This window comes from Pongo abelii, chromosome 6, assembly GCF_028885655.2.
Source record: "Pongo abelii isolate AG06213 chromosome 6, NHGRI_mPonAbe1-v2.0_pri, whole genome shotgun sequence".
NCBI classification, from domain to species: domain Eukaryota; kingdom Metazoa; phylum Chordata; class Mammalia; order Primates; family Hominidae; genus Pongo; species Pongo abelii.
In genome coordinates this window covers 62,072,925-62,090,159 of record NC_071991.2, presented here as the reverse complement: position 1 = coordinate 62,090,159, position 17,235 = coordinate 62,072,925, and the positions used below count along the sequence as shown (strand labels likewise).

The window sequence follows — 17,235 nt, the reverse complement described above, 5'->3', positions numbered from 1 at the left end:
ATTGAATGAATATAGCACAATTTATCCATTCTATCATTATGGACATTTGGGTTATTTCTAGTTTGGAACTATTAAGACTAGTACTACTTTGAACATTTTTGTACACTTTATACATACCTTTTGGTATACATATGTATGTATTAATATTTGTGTTGGGAAATACCAAACAGGAATTTTTGAGTCATAAGCTATACCACTTTCAGCTTTAAAAGATATTGTCACGTAGTTTTCCAAAGTGATTGTACCATGTTACGCTTCTGCCAGTTGTGTGTGAGAGAGGCTTTTGCTCCGCATCGTTGTCATTACTTGATGTTGTCAGTCTTATCACTTTAGCGATTCTAACTGGGTGTATAGGAGCATCTTATTTAATTGGATTGAGTACCTTTTCGTTTATTTCTTTAACTTTTTGCTTAGATTAATGTTATTACCTGATATGTAAAATAGAGGCTTTACAAGGCAGGTCTGGGTCACAACCACTATTGCACATGTACACTGCTTTTGCCATACTCTTCTTTTGTGTTAATGAAGTCCAGGAGTCTCTTAACATTGGAGGAAGATGTTTTAAGACCTTCCTGAGTACCACCATAGTTTGTAGTTTCTCCACATTAAATGAATTAAAGCATAATTGGAACTTGAAAGCTTATGTTAAAGTCCTTATTGAGAGTTATGTGAGAGAACTACAAAGATGATTTCACAGTTAGATACTGGGCTCACCTTCTGGCTAAAATGACTTTGCTTCTGTATTCTCATCTGTCTGACTGTGAATTACTACGTGTCATTATCTTTAGGTTCTCTTGTGAATAATCTAAACCTTCAGTGTTAAACTCTTGATAATAATAAGACTTCTTGAGCACTTATAACTCTGTTCCAGCTACTCTGCAGAGTGTTTTACATGCTTTGTCTCATTTAATTCTCTTAACTTTCATTGACAACTCCAGTCATCCAGACCTTCTTATTCTTTTTCCTGTACTTTACTGTTTTCTGTTTTCTTTTTCTGTCTGTCCGGCTTAGAAGCTATTGTCACTCCACTGTCTCTCCAGTGCCCCAGCTTTCTTGACCCTCTGTCCCTTTTTCATGTCCATCTGGCAAACTTCAGTATTGATGACTGATTACCTTCTTTTTGCAAGGCTCCAAGCACAGCTGGAAAATATCTCATTGGGTAACTTCTGCCAAGTAAGTGCTTGGCCACTAATTTCCACTAGACTATCAGTGCCGGTGAGCAATCTTTTTGTTTTACTATTTTCCTCCAATCTGAGTCCTTTCTCTAGATCCTCACTTTCAGCAGATCACCCTCTTTTGACATCATAGATAAATAGAAGTCATTAGTCTAGAACTATCTACCTTTTCACTTTCTACCACCAGATCTATAAACCTATTTTGACACTTTCCCTTTTCTCTTCTTATCCTGCTACAATGGAGATGCTGCTTCTTTTTCTAAGACCAGTACTTCTACCTAGGCTTTGGCTTCCTGGATGCTGGGCTTCTCAGAAGTATTATATTGTTGGTTATTCCATCTTTGTTGAGCATCTTTAACTTTTCTTCTTTGCTGGATTCTTGCTATTGGCACTTAAGCTTGTTTTAACCTCTCCAGCTTTTGAACCAACCAACCAGCAAACCCATTCTTAATCTCAACTTACCCCTCTAAATACTTCTCTCCCCCCATTAAGATGAAAAGTTGGATAAATTCACTACATTTTCTTACTCACTATTTATTTATTACTCTAGTTCAATTTGGCTTCCAAGTTCATTCATTGAAATGAATACTTATTGACAACCCACTGTATGCTAAACATTTTGCTAGATTCTGGGGTTGTAATGATAAGCAAACCCTGACAGTCCCAATCCTCATGTGGTTTATAGGCTAGTAGAAAAGCAAGACATTAGTCAAGTAATCACACAAATAAATGTAATATTGCAACAGTGGTAGGTATTACACAGGAGAATAACACGGTACAACGAGGGCATATGGGTGGGTAATTTGACCATCAGGAAGTTTTCTCTAAGGAAATGGTCATTGAGAGCTGAAATAAGAGTAGGTGTTAACTAGGTAAAGAGAAAAGGGAAGAGTGACTGAAGTAGAGGGAACAACATATTCAGAGACTCTGAGTTGGAGACCTACTTTATTATAGAATGGCAAGTTTGAGACTGATTAAAGGTCAGTGTAATTGGAGCACAGAACATAAGGGGGACGATGGTTCTAGATGAAACTGGCGATGTAGCTAGGGACCTGCCCATGCATAGCTTCATAAGTCAAATTAGGCGATTTGCCCTTATTCTAAAATCTGTGTGTGCATGTTTGTGTGCATGTGCATGCATGTTTGTAGAGGTGGGGTGTTTTCCTCTTTAAAAAAGATGACTTGGCCTGGCACAATGGCTCACACCTGTAATCCCAGCATTTTGGGAGGCTGAGACAGGTGGATCACCTGAGGTCAGGAGTTTGAGACCAGTCTGGCTAATATGGTGAAACTCCATCTTTACTAAAAATAAAAAAAATTAGCCAGGCATAGTCACGCATGCCTGTAGTCCAAGCTACTCAGAAGACTGAGGCAGGAGAATTGCTTGAACCTGGGATGCAGAGGTTGCAGTGAGCCAAGATTGTGCCATTGCACTCCAGCCTGGAGACAGAGTGAGACTCTGTCTCAAAAAAAAAAAAAAAAAAAAAAAGACTTACTGCTCTGTAGTAAATGAATTAAAGAGTTTTCAGAGTAACTCTGCTTGCTGGCAGACCAAGTAGGAAGCTGTAGTAGTCCAGTGAGACACGATGGTCCTTTGGACTGAGGTGATGACAGTGGCAGCCACAAGCAACATCAATGAAGAAAAGGTGATAGATTAAGAAGACAATAAAATCAACAGGACTTGGTGATGATAACTGCCATATGTAGTTGTAGTTGTGATAACTAAATTAGGTAACCAAATTAAGATAACTTAAAATATGACCTGATAACAACTAACATCTCAGGAAGTGTTAGCTATTTGTGTTGTGATGCTGGTATGTGATTGGATGTTGAGGGATTCAGCATAAGGTGTCACTTATGATCTCTAGGGTTCTGGAATGCATAACTAAATGGATGATGACACTATTCACTGAGAAAGGAGTTATTGGAAAAGGATCAAAGCATTGGGGAAAGGATTATAATTTGTGTTTTAGATGTGTTTAGTTTGTGATATCATTGGGACACTGAAGTATATATGACAAATTGACAGGTCTGGAAAGTTGTGGGTTAGATGTATACATTTGTGAATTATCTGCATGTAGAAGATAACTTCTTCATTGAAGCTGTGAAGAGTCAAGAGTCCAGAATAAAGGATAGGAAATGGGCCTATGGAGGAGATAACAAAGGAATCACCAGAAGAAGAGGAGAAAAATAAGAGTTTTGAAAATTGGAAAGAAATTGTTTCTTCCTCCCAGGAAGTCAGGATGGCCAAATGGCCTAAAGCACTGTGTTCAGAGGAGGACTGCAACTTTTGAAGCTGATAAAAGGTCAGAACAAGATTAAAACTAAAAATACTTATAGTAGGACATAGCAACACAGAGTGGTTTGTTGACTGTAGTAAGACTTATTTTGATGGGGAGACAAATGGGAGTCAGATTAATGTAGGCTGAAGTGAGTAGAATATGAGGAAATTCCGGCAGCTGTTTTGAGAAATTTGGCCTTGAAGGGAGAGGGAGTCAAACGAAGGTTGCTGGGTTTTAATTGTTTAAATGGGAAAGATATAGGTGTCTTTAAAAACTAGTGGGAAAAAGAGATGTAGAGGTTGGATATATATGAGACAGAGTGGGTAATTAATAGATAATTCCTGATATGAGATCCAAAGCAAATATGATTAATCTCAGACAGGGGTAGGGGGGGCAGTTCCTCTTCCATAAGAAGTGGGAAGAAGGAGGGGATTGATAGTAGGTGTGTTTGGAATCAGAAGAGTGAAGGAGTTTATATCCAGTGATTTCTATTTTCTCTAAAAAAAAATAGGAGAATGAGATCATCTGCTAAAATGAAGGAGGAAGAAGGCAAAGCTGGAGGTTGAGGAAAGTAGTCTTTGCCAAGAATAGAAATGGTATTATGGCTGTCAGTATTTTTGAAGATTCTTTTGAGGTTGTCATGAACTTATGTTGAATATTAAGCTAGCCTTCAAAGCCCTATCTTTTGTTCTTTTTACCTGAAGAGGAGGTAAAAATGAGGAGGCTAATATAGGCAGGTCACAGTCTTAACTTTCAATCTCATGGAAACATTTTTCTATCACTTGGTGGAATCACTTTTCTTTTGGGCCTCCAAATCTCTAAACTAACAGAACCCACTAGCAGAAAGACTAATTGCTGAGATTAGAAGCAAAATTTTTGTAAGTGAATCATTAAGTGTAATATTGAAGGGAGCCGGGCCGGGCACGGTGGCTCACGCCTGTAATCCCAGCACTTTGGGAAGCTGGGGCGGGCGGATCACTTGAGGCCAGGAGTTCACGACTAGCCTGGCCAACATGGTGAAACCTCGTCTCTACTAAAAATACAAAAATTAGCCGGGTGACGCATGCCTGTAATCCCAGCTACTCAGGGGGCTGAGGCATGAGAATCGCTTGAACCCAGGAGGTGGAAGTTGTTGTGAGCCGAGATCGTGCCATTGCACTCCAGCCTGGGCAACAAGAGCGAAACTCTGTCTCAAAAAAACCCCAAATATTGAAGGGAGCCTCTTCCATTTTTTGGTTGCCAGGCTGTTAATTCTTGCTACAGAGAGACCATTCTGTCTATATAAATTATATCAGATTAGTTTATTTGAGAATGAATTCTGCTACTAAAAAAGAAGCTTGAAAAGCACGAATGTAAGAAGCTGAAAGGAAATGAGGCATCTTGAGCTCATATCTATCTCACTTCCTCACTTTGTCAAATGACAGAGGAGTTGCCAATCTAATTAAGTTAGGACTGAAGACACTGCTGTTTTATTAATGGTAAAGTTACTCTGTTGAGAGCTACCTTGTTGTATTTAAGGACTCCATCTGCTGAATAGGACAGGTAAGGTATGTGTTATGATGGACTTCATAAGCTGGGTTTGGGCCAAGCCATCTCTCTCATTTTTCCCATGTAGGACATGACGGTGCAGCTTCCAAAATTTAGATTATTGGGATATGTATGGGGCAATTTAAAGATTGGCTTATCAAGCAAAGCCTCATTTTCCAACTTTGTTTTATGAGAGAAGCACTGCATATGGGAGATTAACAAGTACTTGCCCTTCAGTCAAAAGTGCATCTTGTTATGTCTTGTTTGGTTATTGATCCTTCCTTATATAAACAACCTGAGTTGAGAATCTCAGTGGGCCGAATTATAGAATTCAGGCATCAAAGCCCCACGCCAGACCTCCAGCACAAAGTAGCTGGACCAAGTAGCTGTAAGTTCTTTTTTCCAAGTTTTCCTTGTCTTTTGGGCTATTTTCTTACTAGCTCAGGGAATGCTTTGTTTTATCTTAAATGCTTATGTGGCTACTTTCCTCTACCAATAACTGTTCTTTTTTGTATCGTCCGAAGACCAGCTTAAGAAGTTATTTAAATTTTTGCCCAATAAAGCTTTGAAATGGGTGGATAACTATTAACACCAGGCCTTGAGATACTACAGGCTGGCAATTCACTTCTGTTTCCCATCTCAAATTTTTCTAAGCCAAGGTGTCATTCATAGCTCTCTAGATGTTCTGTGGTGAACCAAATGACAGCCTAAAGCACTCCGGATAATTCTGTATTAGCAACACAGAATCTCCCAAATCTGACTGTTATGAGCCCTCTCATGATTAAATTCCAACATCTATGCTCTTCCTCTGAATTAAAATGAAAGGCAATTGAATTCCAAATATGTGCTCACCCTGGTTTCTTATACTGTTCAGTTTCGTCAGCCAGAAAGCATTTGCTTGAGTGTTTGGGTACAGTCAGGGTAGCTTCTTCAGCAGCTGCAATGTGGGCTGGCTTCCATTGGAATGGATTTAGTTAGCTTAGCACCTCCAAAGCTGAATTTCTCCAATTTCAAGGTAGTTGATGCCACACTTTTCCAGTATGTCAGAACGTCCCTAGGATTGATATAAGAAGATCTCTCATCTCTATACCAAACAGCCCAGATGTTGACATATTATTTATACAATCCTAACCCACATTATTTTTTGCAGCCAAAAACAGAATATAAACTTTGGTTTCTGGGGAACAGAGGGTTTTCAAAGAAAACATAACAATCTTGGCTTTTGGCTTGCCAGTCTGAATCAGCTTTCTATAATCTACAGACTCTAGGGCTAAACTCAGTTGGGAGGAATCTTCCATGCTTATACGGGCACTGTTTACCATCTATAGAAGAGATTTCTTCAATGTATATTGATGCTTCTCTGGCATAGGACTCGTTCTCGTTCTTTTTTTTTTTTTTTTTTTTTTTTTTTTTTTTTTTTTGAGATGGAGTCTCGCTCTGTCACCCAGGCTGGAGTACAGTGGCACGATCTCAGCTCCCTGCAACCTCTGCCTCCCAGGTTCAAGCAATTCTCCTGCCTCAGCCTCCCCAGCAGCTGGGATTACCGGTGTCCACCACCACACCAGGCTAATTTTTTGTATTTTAGTAGAGATGGGGATTTACCACGTTAGCCAGGATGTCCTCGATCTCCTAACCTCGTGATCTGCCCGCCTCGGCCTCCCAAAGTGCTGGAATTACAGGTGTGAGCCACTGCGCCCGGCCAGGACTCATTCTTTTTCTTAGACAATTGTTACAAATTTGCCAGGGTGATAATACTCAGCTACCAGGTATCATAGAGTTTCCCTTCTTTCCCTATTATCCATCCTGCACATTTAAAGCTTAATTTTGATGTCTTTTTTGAATCCTATGTTCCTGGCAACCTAATGCTGAAATGATTGAGTTCTATCTAATGACAAAGACTTCTCTCATTTTTGAGAGAATGATTTACATTTGTAGCCAGCAGTTCTGCAGAGCAGTTTGTGGCCTTGCATTCCTTACAATTCTGAGCTTCCTGATTGTTCTGCACCTTTCTGTGCCCATTAAGATCCTGTCATGCTGTGAAATTCCTTGTATCTATGAATCCTGTCTCTTGGAGGGGTTTGTCCTCCTTTCCTCTCCATTTGTCTCAGCTGGAGAATGGCCTTTAACGTTCCTTTAAGGCCCGTGGTCCCACAGGGACCAATATGGCCCTTACAGCATGCGCCTCAAAACCTTGCTTTTCCTCAGTATTTGAAATTTCTAGGCCTTGCAAACTCAGCAGCAGTGCAGACATGTTCCTTTCTGTTACCTATTTGTGTCAAAATGGGCTGTCTCTAGTGTTGCGTTTTCCTCTATGGTACATCTGTTCTTTCAGGCAGCCTCAGCTGACTTATTAACCTGCTTAAGTTGGATCTTTTTCTTTCTACATCAGGTATCTGACCTTTTTAGATTAGAGTACCTTTCTTTTTCTTTTCCTTATGATTTTGGTGTTTGTTTTGCTTGCATACTTATTCCTCTAATGCTTTTCCTACAGAGCTTCCCCTAGTGGAAAATAAGAGAGCACATGTGTTCAGAATTAGTTCAGTTACTGCCAGCCTTCACTACTCTCAGAAAGGTAATTCTAATTGTGGGGATGTCCAGCATAAAACTTAGAGCTGGACTACTTTTGGGTTATTTGACTTACTTTAATGTGATCTAGTACTCTCCCTTAGAGTCTTAGTTCAACAAACTTCTCAGTTCCACTATATACCATATGCCGTATAGCAAATACCACACCTGTCTTCCCAGCAATATCACCTTGAAAATTACTTAATAATGCAAGAAATACTCTTGCTGATCTTTCTCCTTTTCAAATCTGTCTGAACTTAATTGTAATGGCCTATTATAGTTGTCCTATTCTTTAAGAGAAATCCTCTAATTTTCTCTTAATATCTTTAGCATTAAGAGGAGTCATAAAATTTTCCTAGATCCAGGCCTTTTTTTTTTTTTTGAGATCAAATCTCGCTCTGTCACCCAGGCTGGAGTGCAGTGGCATGATCTCAGCTCACTGCAACCTCTGCCTCCCAAGTGATTCTCCTGCGTCAGCCTCCCGAGTAGCTGCTATTACAGACATGCGCCACCACACCTGGCTAATTTTTGTATTTTTAGTAGAGTCAGGGTTTCGCCATGTTGGCCAGGCTGGTCTTGAACTCCTGACCTCAGGTGATCCGCATGCCTTGGCTCCCAAAGTGCTGATCCAGGCCTTTCTGAGAGAACCATTTTAATCTACTCCTGAATTCTTACTTCTCTTCTTCTATTCCTGTTTGGTCCATAACACCTTCCTTGAATAAATAACAACAAAAATAGCTTTTTTTTTTCTTAGTCCCAGCTCTTAAAAGGCAATTATGCCAAAGTCTCCTTTCCTTTGCAAAGCTGTTTGGCCTGACCTGGCATATGTTTCCCTTAAGAAAGGCAGTCCCTCTTTTCCTTCTGCTTAGTCTAGGTATCTTCCTTTGTTTTTCCTTCACTATCCCACTTGCCTTATTCTAATTGTGTATGTGTTTAAGTTCAGTCCTGTTTTTCTTTGCTTTTCTGACAAATGTGATTTCTAGAGAAGTCTTTTTAATGTTTCTTAGGCTTTGCGTTTATTATTGCTTTATTGAGGCTTTTCTAGTAACTAATTCAAGAAAATTATTTACCCCATCTAATAAGGGCCTCATTTCCCTTTATATTTTCAGTGATTTAAATCTACCACCCAGCTATAGTTGAATCTACAATCTGCTCAGGGATTTATACTCAATGCCAATTTGATATCATGCTGGGAGGGACTGATTGCAGAACCTTCTTGACAAGCCACATAAATCTAAAGGTTAGTCATTCCTCAGTCTCCGTTTTGGGATATAACAAAGAATAGAACGTGGGGCAGTTGACTGCATGCCTCTTACTAATGACAGCACATGTGATTAAAAGCTAATCCTCATACAGTGTTTTAGCACTTACATGGACCCAGCTGCCTTTTGTAATCCTGTCAGGTAAGCTTGATAGAGAGCAAAAGGTCATGATACCAACAGATGCCTAAAATGTCTGCTGCTTCTGAGGTGAGCCTTTACTAGAACCAAAGGATTCTTCCTGTAAAAGTCCCCAAATCTTACAGGCACTAAAGCAGCACCAAAGTTTCTTTCTCTATGACATGTTGAGTATCTATGCATACGTATTTGAGGACCCATCACTACTAGTTCTAACTATAGGACATTGACCTGAGCATTAAATTGGGCTTTCTGTTCTTTCTTCCCTAAACTAAACTTACCCACCCAGTCTGAGGCAGAGCAGCTGATGAGCAGGAACAGTCCTCTCCTGCCAGAGAAGCAAGTCTGCCCCGATGATTGACGTCCCACTTTTGGGGCAGACCTAGGAAAGAAGAATGAGCCAGAATGCCTGGCTATGTGTTGTCGTTGACCTCTGCCACACTCTTGTTCATCCTGTATTCACTCTTCCACATGTGATGGATGGAGACTGAAACTTCCTTCTCAGTACTTACCTTCCCAGGGGAAGAGGGAGTACATTATGAGTGAGGAATCTAATGGTTCCCTAAATGATTAAGTTATCTCAATATCATTTTTGATTATCTGATCTCTTACCACATTATTTCCTAGACTTTTTTTTTTAAGAGCAGTTTTTATTTCATAGAAAATTTGAGCCAGATATGGTAGCTCGTGCCTGTAATCCCTATACTTTGAGAGGCCAAGGTAGTAAGATTGCTTTTATCTGGGAGTTGGAGACCAGCCTGGGCAACACAGTGAGACCTCATCTCTACAAAAGATAAAAAAATCAGCCAGGCATGGTGGCACACGCCTGTGGTCCCAGCTACTTGGGAGGAGGAATGGGAGGATCACTTGAGCCCACCCACCCCAGTTTGAGGCTGCAGTAAGCTGAGATTGCACCACTGCACTCCAGCCTGGATGATAGAGCAAGACCCTGTCTCAAAAAATAAAAAGAAAAATTGACGAGAAAGTATAGTATTTACGTTTATTCCCTCACCTCCTTCTCTATACACAGTTACCCCTATCAATAACATATTGCATTAGTGTGGTATGTTTGTTACAATTGATGAGTCAATATTGTTACTTTTTTTTTTTTTTTTTGAGATGGAATCTCGCTCTGTTGTCTAGGCTGGAATGTAGTGGCACGATCTCTGCTCACTGCAACCTCTGCCTCCTGGGTTCAAGCGATTCTCATGCCTCAGCCTCCTGAGTAGCTGGGATTACAGGCATGCGCCACCACGCCCAGCTAATTTTTGTATTTTTAGTAGAGACAGGGTTTCACCATGTTGGCCAGGCTGGTCTCGTTCTCCTCAAGTGATCCACCCATCTCAGCCTCCCAAAGTGCTGGGATTACAGGGGTAAGCCACTGTGCCCAGCCCCCAATATTGTTACATATTATTAACATTCATAGTTTACATTAGGGTTGACTCTGTGTTGTACATGTTACAGGTTTTGACAAATGTATAATGACATGTATCCACCATTACAATATCCTACAGAATAATTTCACTGCCCTAAACATGTCCTGTTCTCCACCTTCTCACTACATTTTTGAAATGGTATTTTTATCATATATCAAATTGCCACTTAATGAAGATCCCTCACATTTTTTTTTGTTTCTCAATATTTAATTATTTTGTTGCTTCTGTGACTTGGGATTTTTTTCTCATTTGTGTTTCTTTATGGCTTATTTCTCATACAAGATAGCTAATTGTGTTTCCATATTTATCTTATTTGTGTCTGGCCATTTTACTGACTTTTCTTGTTATTCCTGTAGGTGTAAGTTGATTTATCTTTATCTTCTTACTAATTTGGCTAAGATTTCCAGAGCAAGGTTGACTAACGTAATGACAAGGATTTGTATACCTGGTTTGTTTTATTTTATTATTGTTTTATTTATTTTATTTTATTTTTGACTGTGTCTCACTCTCTCACCCAGGCTGGAGTGCCATGGCACAATCTGGACTCACTGCAACCTTTCGCCCCTGGGCTCAAGCGATCCTCCCACCTCAGCCTCCCAAGTAGCTGGGACCACAAATGCGTGCCACCACACCTGGCTATGTTTTTGTATTTTGGGTAGAGATGGGTTTTACCATGTTGCCCAGGCTGACCTTGAACTCCTAAGATCAAGCCATCTACCCACCTCGGCCTCCCAAAGTGCTTGGGATTACAGGCATGAGTCACCCCACCCAGCCCCATATACCTTGTTTCAAGATTGAAATTAGAACATATCTGATGTTTCACTATTACATGTGGTGACTGCTGTTGATTTCTTAAAAAAAATTTTGTTTTAATTGACAAATAATAGTTGTACTTATAGGGAATGTAGTGATGTTTCAATGCATATAATGCGTAGTGAACAAATCAGGCTAATTAGCATATCCATTCTCTCAAACACTTATTATTTCTTTTTGTTGGGAACATTCATATTGAATGTTCATATAGATTCTTTCTAGAATCTAATATTTATTATTATTATTTTATTAGAGACAGGGTCTTGCTCTGTCACCCAGGCTGGAGTGCGGTGGCATGATCATAGCTCAGTGCAACCTCAAACTCCTGGGCTCAAGTGATCCTCCCATATCAACCTCCCAAGTAGCTGGGACTACAGGCATGTACCACCACACCTGGCTGGCCTTGAACTCCTGGCTTCAAGCAATTCTGCCTTAGCCTACCAAAGTGCTGGGATTACAGGTGTAACCCACTGCTCCCAGCCTGAATCTATTACTGTTAACTATAGTCATCCTACAGTGATATAGAATACTAGAACTTTTTCCTCCCATCTAGCTGTAATTTTATGTCCTTTAACAAACCTCTCTCTATCCCTCCTTCCCCCTCCCCTTCCCTCTACCCTTTCCAGCCTCTAGTATCTTCTGTTCTGCTTTTTACTTGGATAAGATCAACCTTTTTAGCTTACACATATGAGTGAGAACATGTAGCATTTAACTTTCTGTTCCTAGCTTATTTCAACTAACATAATGTCTTCCAGTTCCATCCACATTGCCATGAAAGACAGGATTTCATTCTTTGCTATGGCTGAATAGTATTCCATGGTGTATATATACCACATTTTCTTTATCAATTCATCCATCATTGGATACCTAGGTTGATATATCTTGGCTGTTGTGCATAGTGCTGCAGTAAACATGGGGGTGCAGATGTCTCTTTGTTATGATGATATCACTGGAGTACAGTGATGCAATCACAACTCACTGCAACCTCCACCTCTGGGGCTCAAGTGATCCTCTTACCTCAGCACCACCCCCACCCCCAGTCACACACCACCCCCAGTCACACACCACCATGCCTGGCTAATATTTGTAATTTTTTTGTAGAGACAGAGTTTCATCATGTTGCCCAGGCTGGTCTCGAATTCCTAGGCTCAAGCAATCCACCTGCCTTGGCCTCCCAAAATGCTAGGATTGCAGATGTGAGCGACCACACCCAGCCCCCATTTCTTGTCTGTAGATATACCTTTCTTTAGCTTATTGATAACAGAAGGGGCCTTTCACTATAGGTCAGTCCCATCTTTTTTTTTTTTTTTGTGATGGAGTCTTGCTCTGTTGCCCAGGCTGGAGTGCAGTGGCTCGATCTCAGCTCACTGCAAGCTCCGCCTCCTGGGTTCATGCCATTCTCCTGCCTCAGTCTCCTGAGTAGCTGGGACTACAGGTGCCCACCACCATGCCTGGCTAATTTTTTGTATTTTTAGTAGAGGCAGGGTTTCACTGTGTTAGCCAGGATGGTCTCAATCTCCTGACCTCGTGATCCACCCGCCTCAGCCTCCCAAGGTGCTAGGATTACAGGCGTGAGCCGCCACACCCGGCAGTCCCATCTCTTATTGGAAATTATCAGTCTATTGTAGTATAGGCAAATAAATGTACCATTTGGATACAAAAGACTCTTCCAACTTATTTTCCCCACCCCTCCAACCATTAATATCCAGCTGGACATTAATCTTAGACTAAAACTCAGTTGCTGTACAAAGATCTACATTTCTTCAACCTCCTTCAGTGCGTATAGTCATTCTACTTATAAACTCTGTTGTTGAGTATGCTTTGGAGATGTTTTTGCTGTATTTTGGTTTAGCCCTATGTTTCATGGAAGTTCCATCACTAGCCATAGATTTCTCCCCATGATCTGATATAATCTGATTTGCTTGATGCTTTATCATCTTTATTCTTCACTCCCCACCCCTTTCTCCCTCTCCTTCTCTCCCTCCTTTGACCTCCAAGGCAACTTGATCACTTGTTTTTTGGTGGTAACCAAATAGTTAACTTGGTTCTGCTACTTGATGTTTTTTGGTGTGGTATGTAGCAAAATCACCTGAGAGATCTGCCTCTGTACCCCCTCCCCAGATGAAATAAAATTTAAAAATTCAAGACACTATGAGAATAAAAATAGCTTTAGTTATAAACCTGCATATAAGTTTTAAGCAATAGTCAGTACTAGGCCTTATTTGAAAATCTTCAAATAAGCTGTAAAAGTGAAATTTTGTTCATTTCCTAGCCTGCTATTTGAGGCTTATTTTCTCTCTCATTCTAAACATTATTATTTTATTTTGATTTATCTTCACAAAATAATACAATAAGAAATAACGGAGATTTGTCTATCAGAAACTGTATTAACAGTTTTAGTAAAATACTTAAAATTTGCAAAATGCAAATCCTCTGAGCCATGAAGCCAATCTTAGATTTGTAAGCGATATTTTTTTTACTCTGAATATACTATTTGCCTCATATTCCCAGTGCCTAGGACAGTGTTTAACACATTGTATACACCAAGTTTTCTGTAAGCCTAACCTCTATATTTTGTCTTTAACTTCGTTAAGAAATTAAGATTTTATTTGACAAAAAGGACATTTATTTTTCTTGATATTCATTTATAAGTGTTCTAGTAAGCCTTAAATTTTTTTCTTTATTATTCCGTTTTCCCCACATTTTAATTATTTACTCAGAGCTGCCTTCTTTAAGCAGCTTATGGTGATACTATTTTGACCTTGGTCAGAAATCAGAATTTAAAACTGGCTGCTATCCAGCTTCTATCAGAAGTGCATTTGAGAGAAGTGTTATTTAAGAAAAGATTGCTGAAAGGACATTTAGTTCATCTCCTCTCTGTATTCTGAGCTGTTTCTGTTTCAAGTTAGATCTGTGAATGCTACTTTCTTAGGAAATGCAGTGTATGTTCTCAATTTCATCAAGGATAAATAATGGAAAATAAATCATATAAAAACTAATTCCTGTGTTTGAAAAACTGTCAGGATGTCAGGGGCACTGCCATGATGTCATTGAATTTCCCCCAGAAAAGCTTACCATGAGAAATGTCTTAGAATCTGTGTCAGGAAAAAAAAAAAAAAAAAGACTTCTGAAGGGTTAGTAGACTTGTTTGTTTCTGATTATGAGGAACTTTTTCTTTCCTCTTGACTGTTGGAAAACTCAGTGCAAAATTTTTATATTACATGGCAGCAACTCTGTAAGTCCTTCCTAAATATGTCTTCAAAAGAAATTCTGTGCTGGAAAAAGATTGGCTTTAAATACAAAATAGAGATAAAGCATTTGGCAAGCACCTTTTTAATATGTATTGCCAAGCTAGGCTAGTGAGCCTCTTTTTACTTTATGTATTTTTCCTTTGATTAGAAAACGTTGTGTGACGTGATCCTCATGGTCCAGGAAAGAAAGATACCTGCTCATCGTGTTGTTCTTGCTGCAGCCAGTCATTTTTTTAACTTAATGTTCACAAGTAAGTATCTTCAGGTAAAACATGCCATTATTTCTTCTATGAGAAGGAAGTAAAATCTAAAAGAGAGTATGTCGTTTTTCTAATTTTTAAAGCAGTTAAGAACTTAAGGCCATAGAACAGTGAAGAGATTGAAAAAGTAGTCAGCTGATAACCAAAGGAAAAAATGTCCTTTCATTAGACCTAAAGGCCTGATGCCTTTACTGATGGAGGTACAGCTTCTACTTAAAAGCCCAGGGTTGAGGTGGAGGTTGCAGTGAGCCGAGATCACGCCAGTGCACTCCAACCTAGGCATCAGAGCAAGACTCTTTCTCAAAAAAAAAAAAAAGCCCAGGGTTTTCTTTTTAACCTTAGGTGGAAAGACAAAGAAGCAGATAAATTTCATAATATTTTAGCCGGCAAGTTAAACTTTAAAAAAAAAATAGCTGTAGCATATTGTGCTAGAAAGAACCCTGGATTTGGTGTTCAGAACTGGGTCCAAGTCCTACTTCCTCTACTAAGTACTATTTTATGAGCTTGGGAAAAAAACAAAATCTAGTTTTATGTTTCTGTTAATATGGTCTTTAAAAAAAAAAAAAGAAGTACACTAATTCACTCTTTTCTTAGCTTAATTTAAGGCACATCTTGTATGGATAATTAATTTGCATTTACTATAGGAATGTTGGGCTTGCTGGGGTATTTTCTTCCAGAGAGACCTGTCCTGTTATTTTTGACTGAGGAACATGGCCTGGAATGCCGTGGTTCCTCAGTCAAACTTGTAGTAGTACAGATGCCATTTATGTTTCTTCTCTTCATTGTAGCTAACATGCTTGAATCAAAGTCCTTTGAAGTAGAACTCAAAGATGCTGAACCTGATATTATTGAACAACTGGTGGAATTTGCTTATACTGCTAGGTGAGTTAAGGATTATTTTTATTTTAGAGAAGTAATGTTGGTATCTACCATGGCAAAGCATTGTTGTAACAAATGGTTGCACTACAAATTCTTCAGAATGAAAAACCACAAGGATGAAAGAGTTTGAATATCCTATGCCATACTAATTCAAGGACTGAAAGTTTAATTTTGTGTTTAATTTCAGGGGCTATTAGGATACATTCCACAGTAACATTTAAATAATAAAAAATCATGGGTAACTAATATTCCCTCTAACTTATTTGCAGAATTTCCGTGAATAGCAACAATGTTCAGTCTTTGTTGGATGCAGCAAACCAATATCAGATTGAACCTGTGAAGAAAATGTGTGTTGATTTTTTGAAAGAACAAGTTGATGCTTCAAATTGTCTTGGTAAGAAATATCAGATTCCTGTTGTGTGTTTATTTTGTTTTATCCTCAATTTGTAATTTAATTTTTTAAAAAGGCTGATTTTAAGTATCCTCATTTAACCTTAAAGAGAATGTCCACTAGAACATTTTCTAGTAATAAAATTTAAGAGGGGCTTAGAAAGATGCATATTGATCTGGGCAGCAGCAAGCTTATTAATATTATATCAACATTTTCTAAAACACAAAATGGCATTTATAATGGTTTTTCATGGATCTAGGACAAGGAATAAGGATTGCATGTGGTGATAGTAACATGATTATGAATGTTTCCTTTTATTTAAGCACTTATGCTAAGGTCTATCACAGATGAAGCAACTTATAGTTAGGTGACTTGGCTGAGGTCACATAGCTAGTATATGAAGGAGCTGGGATTGGAACTCAAGTAATATAATTCTTAACTACTACACCTTGCTGCCTCCCCACATTGTCAAAATGCTGTTTTATACTAGAAAACATAACCTTAGTCTATAAATTAAGATACTAACTGAGGGACTGCTATAGCCATTTTGAAGCTATTAATAAAGTATTTTCTATTTTGTGATAGGAGAAGCAGAAAAAGTTGATCAGAGCCTTCCAGAGTGTGGTATGCTTTTCACTGTGTGATGATCCTTAGTGGCACATGAATGAACGTCCAGATGTTTGTGCAGTAGCCCACCCTTATCTGCAGGATACGTTCCAAGACCCCCAGTGAATGCCTGAAACTGCAGATAGTACTGAATCCTATATATACTGTGTTTTTTATGATACATACATGCCTATGATGAAGTTTAATTTCTAAATTAGACAGTAAAAGATTAACAACAACAGTAATAAAATAGAACAACTTTAACAATATGCTAGCATCACTACTCTTATATTTTGGGGCCATTATTAAGTAAAATAAGGGTTACTTGAACAGAACACTGCAATACTAGGGTAGGCCACTTCACAACCAGGATGGTTTCTTAAGTGACAGACAGGCCAGGTAGGTTATACAGCATGGATATGCTGGTCAAAGGGATGATTTCTGTCCCAGGCAGGATGGAGCAGGATGATGTGAGATTTCATCACACAACTCAGAACAGCACACAATTTCAAACATATGAATTGTTTATTTCTGGAATTTTCCATTTAATGTTTTTGAACCACAGAAAGCAAAACCATGGATAAGGGAGACTACTCTAATTCCATTTTCCTACCCTTGTTGTGATTCAGAGGCTTTAAAGAAAGGGAAGAGCC

The 17,235-nt window shown here is 39.1% G+C and overlaps 1 protein-coding gene across 8 annotated transcripts in view; it reads left to right on the top strand.

Annotated features, from left to right (window-relative positions):
- The window catches only part of KLHL7 (kelch like family member 7), a 68,984-nt gene that overhangs the window by 3,258 nt on the left and 48,491 nt on the right, over nucleotides 1–17,235 (top strand). For 3 of the 8 annotated variants that reach the window (XM_024249923.3, XM_063725737.1, XM_054559398.2), the window contains exons 2-5: nucleotides 14,595–14,697; nucleotides 15,495–15,588; nucleotides 15,855–15,979; nucleotides 16,562–16,600. In XM_024249923.3, the coding sequence (XP_024105691.1) occupies nucleotides 14,595–14,697; nucleotides 15,495–15,588; nucleotides 15,855–15,979; nucleotides 16,562–16,600 (361 nt within the window). Of the gene's footprint in view, nucleotides 1–7,480; nucleotides 7,557–8,658; nucleotides 8,790–14,594; nucleotides 14,698–15,494; nucleotides 15,589–15,854; nucleotides 15,980–16,561; nucleotides 16,852–17,235 lie in introns of those variants that run through there. The other 5 variants (XM_054559397.1, XM_063725735.1, XM_063725736.1 and 2 more) reach the window with 5 other exon arrangements.